Source organism: Mus pahari, chromosome 21 (genome assembly GCF_900095145.1).
Source record: "Mus pahari chromosome 21, PAHARI_EIJ_v1.1, whole genome shotgun sequence".
Taxonomy (NCBI): domain Eukaryota; kingdom Metazoa; phylum Chordata; class Mammalia; order Rodentia; family Muridae; genus Mus; species Mus pahari.
The window spans coordinates 3,433,765-3,444,698 of record NC_034610.1 but is presented as its reverse complement, the minus strand read 5'-3'; the positions used below and the strand labels follow the sequence as shown (position 1 = coordinate 3,444,698).

Genomic DNA, 10,934 nt, shown 5'->3' with positions numbered 1-10,934 from the left:
CTGTTGATGGAGCTGTTTCTGTGGGTCACCACATCATTGGCTGTATGAAATGTGTTTTTATTTATTATTAACAAAAGTGATAATAAGTCTGAAGTTTCAGGACAGTGTCCTAAATCTGAGTCTCTGCTAGCTAAGTGTTCCTCATAAGGACCCCTGACCTGACAAAGCAGGTATAGACAAATGAACCACTTGAAGAGTTACCCTGAGGGAAAGCATGGACTGATTTGGCTCTCAGGATCAGAAGGCCCAGCTGAGTGACTTGAGCAGCTATGGCCCGGGGAGCTCTAGTGGTCTTTCCTGTGATGCAGGAAGACACACTTCAGCACAGAGCGCTGATAACTATGTGCAGCGAGGCTCTTGAAATACTAGTACATGGCACAGATAAAGGTGTTAGGCATGATTTAGCAGGCTCACATCTTAACCTCGGTATGCAGAGTTCATGGTAACGCCAAGAATGAGGGCTGGCGTCCCCAAGAACAATGTTTACACCGAGGCACGGAAACCTTCCATCTCAAGAAAAGTTTGAGCTGCCTCTTTGGGGATGCTGCAGATGCTGAGTCTAAGAGTTCTACATCTCAGAAGACGGACGGCTCGGAATTAAGATGAAAAACCTTGTAAAGTGGGTTCCGTTTTTTTACAGCGCAGAGAACCTTCTGCCTGGTGAGGACAGAAGGCTTTCTCCAGAGTAGCAGTGCCCAAGACCAATCCTGAATTGGGGTGCAGCTCAGAGGCAGAGTGTGTTCTGAGGGGCAGGTTTAATCTCCAGCACCAAAAACATAACGTCTTAGACAATTACGTGGAATATTGCAGAGCCAAACATCAAATTATCCATGGGACGTTCAAAGCAATAGTCTTGAGGCGGGATGCCAATCCACACACACACAGGACCTGACTTGATCTCGAAGGAAGAAGAGGGGGTGACGTAACAGAAGATGCCAGCTTGGAGGGCAGTTTTACATGCGATATAATTTACAGTATCTGCATTTCAAATCATTTTGTTCTTTTAGATTTTTCCCAAAGACGCCACCATGTTGACAAACATGTGACACTTTTTGTTCACTTTGCAAAGTTGTCGATCCTAAAGTGAACACATCTGTGCCCATCTGACTGCCTCCATATTTCACAATAAACTTAGGGCAGTGGTTCTCCACACAAGAAATAAATGAATTTCTCAATAGGCAATTCCCCTAGTTCCAAAGAAACTGATGTAGCTTTCGAGGGTAATTTTCAAAGAGGGGAAGTCATCCCGCCATCTCTGTCCTGGTTTTATAGCAACACCCTGAACCTAGATGTGCCAATTGATATCTAGTCCTGGACAGAGAGGACGGTGGGTGAAAGGGAACAGCACCCGAACAGGACACCCAGAGCAGGGAGGGGGCCGGCATGACCAACTGGAAAGGAAAATGATGTTTACACACAGAATAATAAAATTTCTCATCCTGCACACACCACCTTTGACATTAACTAGAGCCACCTCCTATGTTCAATATGTCATGGTTTCCACTCCTAGTAGTTTGTAGACATTTTTACTTTGAAATGGGGGGGGGGGGGGAGTTAGGGGGGCAGGCTTGGAAATAACCGGCGCTGCCCTAAAAGGAATGAGGAAGTGAGAGCGGAGTAGTCTCTGGCTGGCTTTGGCTGTGTGACAACCCATGATGTTCCTTCCGGCCCCAGTAATATTCTGAGTTTCCACCTGCCCGCCCCCGCCGCATATAACACTCAGCACATGAGGCTGAGGGCCCCAGTGCCTTGTCTCTGTGGGTGGATTCCTAGGGTCAGAGTGTCATGTTGTGTCTCCCGTTTTCCACAGTTTGCCAGAGGTAAAAAGAGCTCTGGCTGAAGACCCTCGCTGGGTAAGTACCGTAGATTAACAGGACCGAACATAAACTGCCTCGTGGGTCAAGGGTCTTGGGTCCCTGAAGTGTCAGGGGTCAGTGCCACTAAAAACAGCTCTACGGAGAAACATGTGTCAGCCTTAGAAGGACTCTGAATGCAGAATGCTCGGGGGCTGTGTGTCAGCTGCAGCTTGGGGGTTTAGGGATTCTGTAAATGTTATCTTTTGTTTCTGTACATTGTATATAGTGTCCTGGTGGTAAATTTCTGTCTTCCTTGGGTTACATGAGAGTGCAGAGCTTTTAATATAGTATGTATGAGCACTCAAAAAAGCAAGTCTTGGTTGTTGTAATGTGTACTCAGGCTCTCCTGATGGGAGCTTAGTAACGTATCAAAGTTTGGGAGTAGTAAAGGAGTCTGGCTTAAAGAATTTAGGATTAAGTTTCTCAGAGACTGTTCTTAATCATAGGTGACATTTAGTAAGAAAGACTGATGTTATCTCACTTTATGGAAACATAGGAATTTTTATTTCATTTGGATAAAATAAGACACAATGAAAAGTTGGATGAGATTCTCAAAGATGCTTCTTAATGGGAGCCCAATTTTAAGTGAAAATTTTTCTATCCAGTAGCTTTAAGCTCTGGGTCTTTTTTTTTTTTTAAACTGACTTTGAAATTTGAATTTGACTGGACTAGTTATTCTATTTTCTAACTCTTTTCATTTATGATTTGTTGTACACAGGATCAAAGCCTCGAGGTAGTGAACCCCCCCCCCCTTGGACTGTCAGTCTCGATTCCAATGAAGCTGACGAGCAGTCTCGATGGTGTACGTGAGTCCTTTGCACCTGCTTATTCATCTTGTCCACAGACAGGAGCTGAAGGACCTTCGCTGACATTCTTTTTCCTCTCTTTTAGTCAAAAACACTTAACGCCAACAACATGGAGACATTAATTGAATGTCAGTCAGAGGTAAGAAAGTAATGTTTTAAACTTTTTATTTGCACTGTAATTAGATAAAAGACATTCTTTGGTTGCTCATTTGGGTTATTTAATTATCGGTGTAAGATGAATATCAGATTATAAACTAAACACAGCTATTGAGATCTTCCAAAATAATGTTGATCTGAGAAGATAAAATACAGAATCAATGCATTTGACTTAATTTTCAAGACGAATAAAAGGCTGGGTGTGCATTTTATGGAGAAAAGCAGGGTGTCTTCGGGTGTCACTATTTTAACTGAAATGCATGTTTTCAGGGTGATATCAAAGTGCCTCCCCTGCTGACATCATGTGAGAGTGAAGACAGCATTTGCCAGCTAATTGGTGAGTTTTGAAAACATACGGATCTTTTCTGTGCCTAACTAGTGCTCTCTGTATGTCAAACCACAGAGCTTTTACTTTACTGAGAATTGGGTTTCCAAGTGTTCTGAGAGACCGCAGAACATTAACCCTTGACTAAGACAGCCAGAGCAGCAGGAGGGAAGAATCTGTTCGTGGCCAGTGCCCAGGGGTACACGGGGTTTCCAAGCAGGCTGCCAAGTCTCAGAACTTGTAAGCGTGAGGATGGAAGCATGCACACATTGGAGAAACACATTGCCTTGCCCACCCCTTGCTTCCTTCTCTAGTGGAGACCGCACTTAAGCGCCTGTGAGGCAATTGTTGCTGATCTCCAACCTCAAAGAATCGGGCATCCTTTCTTACCATCTTTCACAACACATTTCATTACGATATACATCAGATCTGACCACCCCTCCCAAAGTATCAGGATGGGCCTCTCATTCTTGTCTCTCTTCCACTTGCTGGTACAAGATAGGTAAATGGTAGGATACTTGGTCAAGTGCCAAGCCTTGGTGGCAACCTGCTTGGAGAACCAAGCTTCTGAAATAAAGCTGGGTCTGGGTAACTGCAGGATTCCCTGGGTGATATAGCGCCCTCTAGCGGTAGTCGGGTATGGGACTGGAGGTGAACAGCCAGCCCTACCCAGAATCTTCTAAAAGATCTTCGAAAGGAAGCAAAACACTTCCTCTCTGTAACTTTCACATTCAAAGAAATAAATTAAAATACTATCCATTAATCAGAAATGCATTCTTTGTAGTCGTTAGGAATATGTTAAAATGGGTGGTTTTGACTAGCAGCTTTGAAATTTCGCTAGTTTTCTGTAGTGAAAAGCTGTGCGGGTAACAACAGGAAAGGTGGGGCCTTTGAGGAACACTGGTGTTGATGTTTAGGGACTCGCTACCCTGACAACAGTGTGGTGGTTTGGGGTTGATCTTTCTAGATCCCGGTTCATGCCCTTGACCTTCTCGAATTTTCAACAGTGGGTTGAAAACAGAAGGTGTTGGTTTTGGGGGGGGGCTTGTTGTTTTTTGTTTTGTTTTGTTTTGTTTTTACTTTTATTTTTCAACGTGCCATGCTATAGGTGAGATGATGTAGCCAACATCCATGTCCTCATTTGGATCTTGGCTTGTTAACATTGATTTTTCTCTTCATCTCCTTGTTTCCTTGGCTAGAAGTTAAGAAGAGAAAGAAAGTGCTCTCCTGGCCGTCTCTCATGAGGAAGCTCTCTCCTTCGCCCGACTTCTCTGGGTCATTGGAACCAGAGCTGAAAGTGTTGCTGTTTGACCAACCCTTGTCAGTCATCTGCGGGGAGAACGACACGCTCCCCAGACCCATCCAGGTAGGTGTGTGTGGACTCATAAATCCACTTCCCCTTGCCGGTGGGACCTGAAAAGTCTGTGGGAATTCTGAACCCTATGGGCATTGACTTTCCAAGAAAGCCCCCCCCCTCAACCCCACTGTCCAGTGCAGGAGAGCAGCCGTCTGCCGGCTGTATCCATCATTATACTCTACATGATGGGCTCTCCCTCAGTCCTCTGTCTTGTGGATTGGAGAAGGTGGAACATTTGTAACTTCTAAAAACTCACCAGAGAGGGAGCAGAGGATGCCTGTGGGGGTATCTGCGGAAGTATTTGAGAGGAGAGAAGGGCCTCCAAATAATTTTCAAATGTGTAAAATTAATCCCTTCACAACGTACCTCCTCTGAGAAAAATCAATGAAAAGGCATCATTGGTAGCGCTGGCTTAGGTCAGCTTCTAAGTCTCTCCTCCTGTAGCAGGAGCCTACAGACAGGGTTCCGTGCTTTAACAGCAGTGGCGTGGGTGTCTCCAAGTGACTGTTTTCTATGTCGTGTGTGCTCCCGCAGGACATCCTCACCATCCTCTGCCTTAAAGGTCCTTCAACGGAAGGGATATTCAGGAAAGCTGCCAGCGAGAAAGCGCGCAAGGAGCTGAAGGAGGAGCTTAACTGCGGGGGTTCCGTGAATCTGAACCAGCTCCCTGTGCACCTTCTGGCTGTGGTCTTCAAGGTGAGCCTGCGGCATTTACACCAGATGGCCTATTGAGGGCGCACTGACAAACTCATCAGGAGACCCGGACCTGGCACACTGCTCCCTCCAGGCAAAGCCAGCTGGTGGGAGTTTAGTTTTTTTCTCTCAGTTCAACCTTTCAATTATTCACACAAGCACCTCTGTTTCAATGATCTCAGGTTTCAACAGAAAGGATGGCATGAAATTCTCTCAAAACATTATTTGATTGCCCCTTGGCCAAATCCATTCATAAATCTGGTCTACCCAGATTTCACCTACCTAGAAACAGTGCATCTTACTACGCTGGTTACTGGGGGGGGGGGGGAGGTAAGGGGGTGAGGGGGTTCTTAAGTATTTTATGAGTTTGGAAGAGGCTTCCTAAAGGAAGTAAATACAGCGATGTGACTTGGGCGCGCCTTTTCCTCCCTCCAGGACTTCCTCCGAGGGATCCCCCTGAAGCTGCTCTCCTGTGATCTCTTTGAGGACTGGATGGACGCCCTGGAGAAGCCCACTGAGGAGGACAGAATCGAGGCCCTGAAGCAGTAAGTTCTCTGGCACTGCAGGAGGCTAGGCCCCCATCTTCAATCTTTCATAAAACTATGCAAGTGCCTCAAGATTCCTGTCTCACAGAAACTGCCAGGTGCAGGGAATCTGAGTTAGAAGTGCCCGTCTGACCCCATCCACCATGGAAGCCAGAAAGGCCTGGGTAGTTAAAGGAAGCAGTTCTACCCAAGTGAGAGAAAGCACTTCTCAAAAAGCAGAAAGTGAGCTTCAGGCCTCATAGATCCCAAGGCGGAGGGAACCTAAACACAGGCGTAGTTTTAAAAGGCACGAGATCAACTCTGAACGCCTTACCAAAGGCTAGCCAACAGGATTGGAGTTAACCTTAACGTCATTACCTGGTGTCTTGCCAACCACTGTTCTCTCATAAAACCCTTATGGCACCAGAGAGCAACTTGGGAGAAATTGTTTTATTCATAAATTTCCACAGCAAACTGCATTCTTATGGTTAATAAAAAATTTTTTAAGAGAGAAGATCAAATTCCAATAGCTAACATTTGAAAACGGAAGTGTCACCTCTGCATTCCTGGAGACTCCCAGAGGCCTTCCGTTAACATGCCACCACCCTACACTCATGGATACGCAAGAGGTGTCCCCACGGCCAGCCGAGTATTTGCCATGAAATATTTACCAGAAAGGGGATAGTTTCTGCCCCCACCTTCCCCCCAGAACACTAGGATTGTCACAATGATTCTGCTTGCACACAAAAGTCTTTTCTGAAAATAACACCAAGAAATGAAAAGGAGCCATGTGTTGGATTCATTTCATTTTTTTTTCTTGAAATATCAAAATGTAAATAATCTAACTCAAGAATCTAATTTGTTATCGCTAGAGCATTGTCTAGTTATAAACATGCTTTTATAGATAAGTTCTCTCTAAAGATTTCTCAGAATGATATAAACATAGGTGACCTTCATCTGGAAATTAGCCTTAAAAAGGCGTGAGGAAGCCGGTCTTGTAGGGCTTGAAACGGAAAGGATTCTGATGCAGTTATTTAATGACATAACAAAATTGTTTTCAAAAATGGAAGGCAGACTGTGAGAGTTAAGCAGGCTCTGATTCACAAGCAGCGTTCCTGTGTGTGACAGGCGGGCGGGCGGGCACTGTTGGAGCTCCACTACAACCACAGGGAGTCCCTGAATGAGTTTCACAATGTTTCTTGAGCCTTCCTTGTTTTTAAGGAAGTCTGGTTTGGGTGGAACCTTTCGAGACTACATGAAAAATCATCATCCTTCAACTTTATTTCAGGGTTGCTGGTGGCCTCCCCCGGCCCAACCTTCTTCTCCTCAGGCACTTGGTCTACGTGCTCCACCTCATCAGCAAGAACGCTGAGGTCAACAAGATGGACTCCAGCAACCTCGCCATCTGCATCGGGCCTAACATGCTCACTCTGAAGAATGACCAGAGCCTGTCCTTCCAGGCCCAGAGGGACCTGAACAATAAGGTATGTCCTGCCTCTGTAGGAGAAACTTGCTGGTCACAAGTCCACTCTCTGCAAAAGCCAAGCACTGAAATGCTTGTGGTTCGAGTTTCTCAAATGACTCAGGGGCCTCAGTGGAGGTCTGATCTGGGGCATGTGTTGTCGTGGTTCCACACTCATAGAAACCTGCATATGTATCCTCCAGTGTCCTGGGAGACAGAACAGAGTAACAGACACAGCCCTATCCCCCACAGCTGGAAAAAACACTTTGTTCTTTTTCTTCTGTGTATCACGTTCTGCCTGTTCAGCTAGAAATCTGGACAAGTACTTCCTTAAATGAAATCATAGTTACTTCAAAGCTTTTTCTAATTCTGAAAAGCTTCAAAAAAATATAATAATAAAGTATATTTATTATTCCAATGTGCTTTTCAGGCACATGAAAGTATCTAGTCTTAATTCTGCCACTTCCTGAATAGTTGACCCCGATATGTCCTCATTCTTTGCTACCTTTTTTATGAAGGTACTTAAGCTGACAAACTGCTTATTTTCTTTGTTTTACAGGTTAAGATCTTGGTGGAATTCCTCATTGACAACTGCTTTGAAATATTTGGGGAGAACATTCGAACACATTCACGCATCACTTCTGACGACTCGCTGGAACACACTGACAGTTCAGGTACGGAACATTCTGTCACTTGAGTGTGGTTCTGGGGAGAAGTTTGTGTGGGCCATAGGTGCTCCGAGCAGCAATGTGAAGCATCCCTGGTATTAAGAGCAGTATTCGCCTTCACAAGTCAGAATTCTGTAAGGAAGTCACCAACCACAGAGGCCTTGCTATTAGATTTACACACACACACACACACACACACTTGCACACACACACACAACCAGACACTACTCACTTTCTGTAACAATCTGGAAATTTCTCCTTTTCATTCTAAGTCATGAATAGCTCTTGATTCTATTAAGTAAACTTCAGCTATGGGTTGGAGTAAGGAAATCCCAGCTCTGCAATGGAATGTGAGTCCATCAATATGGACATTGAGCCTATATAAGAGCTACCTGAAGGGCCAATGTTACAAATTTAGATCAATAGACCTTCAAGAATATTATCATTGTCGGCTTCTTTTCCTCGAATCTTTCCCTTCCTTCTCCATTTTATTTTCCCACTTTCTTACCATTTAAAGACCATTTTAGACAGAAGCATAGTTTCAGTGTACTCAGCTTATTGTCGGATCAGGCCCCAGTACATTTCCACCAAAGCATCATCGGTATAAATAGGGTATTCACTAAGAGAGCCTGGACAGAATGCTCACCTCTTCCTTAACTTTCCTCAGACGTGTCAACTCTGCAGAATGACTCGGCCTATGACAGCAATGACCCAGATGTGGAGCCCACGAGTGGCGCAGCCTCTCCCAACAGGCAACTGGAGGGTCCCACTACCACAATGGCTGGCCTGGATACCCGGGACCACCGGGACACCTGTGAGTCAAGCTCAGACTCCAGCATTAGCATGGTAGCCAGGCTGAAAAGCTCCATTGTCCAACAAGACAGGCGGTTCTCTGAACCCAACATGTCACCCTCACGAGAGTGCCTCGTGGGCCCGATAACCAAGCAAAAGCTAACAAGGAGTGAGGACAGCTTCACTCTGCCCCAGGAAGCCTCCTGTTCTGAAGGTGATGAAGCTGAAGACCCCTTTACCGAGGAAGTCTTCCCAGTAGTTGACGGCAAACCCAAGAGACCGGTGGATTTGAAGATAAAGAATTTGACCCAAGGCTTAGCATCTCCACAGGGACGCGTAACCAAAGCTTTCTCCAGCTCCTCCCCAGGTGAATCTTTGGGCAGCTCACCTGTGCCTTCTCCATCCTGCCCCAAGAGAAACTTCTTCACCAGGCACCAGAGTTTCACAACAAAGACAGACAAGACCAAACCCCAGAGAGAAATTAGAAAGCACTCCATGTCATTTTCCTTTGCGTCTCACAAGAAAGTGCTGCCCCGAACCTCCAGCATTGGGTCTGAGAAATCCAAAGACTTTTCTAGAGACCAACTCCAGAAGGACTTGAGGAAAGAGAGCCAACTTGCTGGCAGAATCATCCAGGAAAATGAGTCAGAAACCCAAAGCCAAACATCTCTGGGCTTCAGCTTGTCTGGCACCTGGGCCCTCTCAGTCGACAACACGTCCCAGTTAGTGGATGTGAGGAAGCCAGGAAGCCCACCATCCTACCAAGAGGCCATTTACTACCAGACATCAGAACTCACAGCCTACGGTAGCCAGACAGTTGGGAGTATGAGGGCAAGAATGTTCAAGCAGAGCACAGCGGTGCCCCCTGTGCCTTCTCACCATGGAGGTGACCTCAGTGAAGGGACACCTGGTGGACACAGATTGTCTTCTGTGACTGAGCACTGGACACACAGTCAGACTGTCCATGTCTCTGTAGGAACTCAGGGGAGATCTGAGCTACACCGGTTGAGGACAGTGTCTGAGTCCATGCAGAAGGCTAAGCTGGACAGTCTCGGGCCACAACACAGCCATTTGGTCTTTGAGGTTGACCAACTCTGCTGTGCTAGAGAATCCTACATTTAAGAAAGGAGACCTTGTACCATGGCTAACTTGTGTGTGAAGATACAACTGCAGAGAACTGCCTGTTGAGTCATAGATAAGCTCATTCAGAACGTGGTGTGGAGCTCTCCTCTGTGAGGACAGCTCACATGGTGACACCAGATTGTGTCTGTTTGTAACCGGGTTTGTGCAATATGTAGTAAATGTATAAAATGTATTATTATATGCAAGGTATTAGATGCAAAGGGTGTCTGCATACATCCCTTCATGCATGCACTTCTGTATGTTGTTTTTGTCCTCAGGCACTTGTTTATATTGAGTAGAGAGAGTTTTTACTTTTCTTAATGTTACAGCAAATGTCATGCCTGTGTTCACATCAGCCGCCAGCTGCATGTAGGCGGACATGTCTGAGCCTCTGGTGCAGCTTCTCCTAAGCAGGCTTGAGACATCGAGTCAGCATCATAGAAGGGAACAGACTGAAAGACACTGTACTTGGTGTGTGAGCCGTCAGCCGCACTGGGAGAAGGTCTTTCAATCATCAAATGGAACGTGGGTGGCGTGGTGGAAATGCATTCTGTCAGTAGTAACTCATACAGAGTACTTTGAGCCTCTGCAGCTCAGTCATGTCTTGTGCAGCTGTGTAGAGGTAAGCACTGTTGTATGTATTGGGGAGTCTTGTATAAGACTTCGGTACAGTTTATTTATTAGTCACAATAAACTTCCCTCCTCCGACAGTTCATGACTTGCTGATGTTATATCCTTTGCCTCAAATAAAAATCCACCAAGAACATTATCCACACACTGGTCCATTCAGCCAGTGTCTGTTCACTATACACTCATTGTGGGCCAACGCATTCCTCAGGGAGGTAGTGTCCAGGAGATGTAATCTCTGTTCTCTGGGGATTTGAGCCACTTTTTTCAGCAAGCAGTCATTCAGGGGACAGAAAAAAACTATAGGACACAAGATAATCTGGCACATGTAATGCTTCCATTTGAGTGAAGTAGACTTTCCAATGTCTTTACCCACTTCGATTTTGTGATGTCCTTTATTATTAGCAAGCATAAGGAGGAATGTTTGTATATTAGAATTTTACTACTCAATGACCAATATGTTTATGTAAATGTTTTAAAGTGTAGGGCTCCAATCTTCCTAATTATATCCATTTTTATAAAATACTGTGTACACTCATGATTTGA

The 10,934-nt window shown here is 45.4% G+C and overlaps 1 protein-coding gene across 1 annotated transcript; it reads left to right on the top strand.

The window, feature by feature from the left end:
* Positions 1 to 1,774: 1,774 nt before the first annotated feature.
* Positions 1,775 to 10,530, top strand: Tagap (T cell activation RhoGTPase activating protein). The gene is made up of 10 exons (XM_021221387.2): positions 1,775 to 1,853; positions 2,575 to 2,658; positions 2,748 to 2,801; positions 3,089 to 3,155; positions 4,343 to 4,509; positions 5,035 to 5,196; positions 5,629 to 5,738; positions 7,006 to 7,201; positions 7,739 to 7,853; positions 8,515 to 10,530. The coding sequence occupies exons 2-10, from the start codon at positions 2,632 to 2,634 to the stop codon at positions 9,759 to 9,761; spliced, it is 2,145 nt and encodes a 714-aa protein (XP_021077046.1). The 5' UTR covers positions 1,775 to 1,853; positions 2,575 to 2,631; the 3' UTR covers positions 9,762 to 10,530.
* The last annotated feature ends 404 nt before the right edge of the window (positions 10,531 to 10,934 follow it).

Coding starts and splice junctions, on each gene's coding strand:
- Tagap (XM_021221387.2), top strand. CDS start 2,632: ATGAAGCTGACGAGCAGTCTCGATGGT. Junction 3,156..4,342: donor CAGCATTTGCCAGCTAATTG/GTGAGTTTTGAA, acceptor TTCCTTGGCTAG/AAGTTAAGAAGAGAAAGAAA. Junction 5,739..7,005: donor AGAATCGAGGCCCTGAAGCA/GTAAGTTCTCTG, acceptor ACTTTATTTCAG/GGTTGCTGGTGGCCTCCCCC.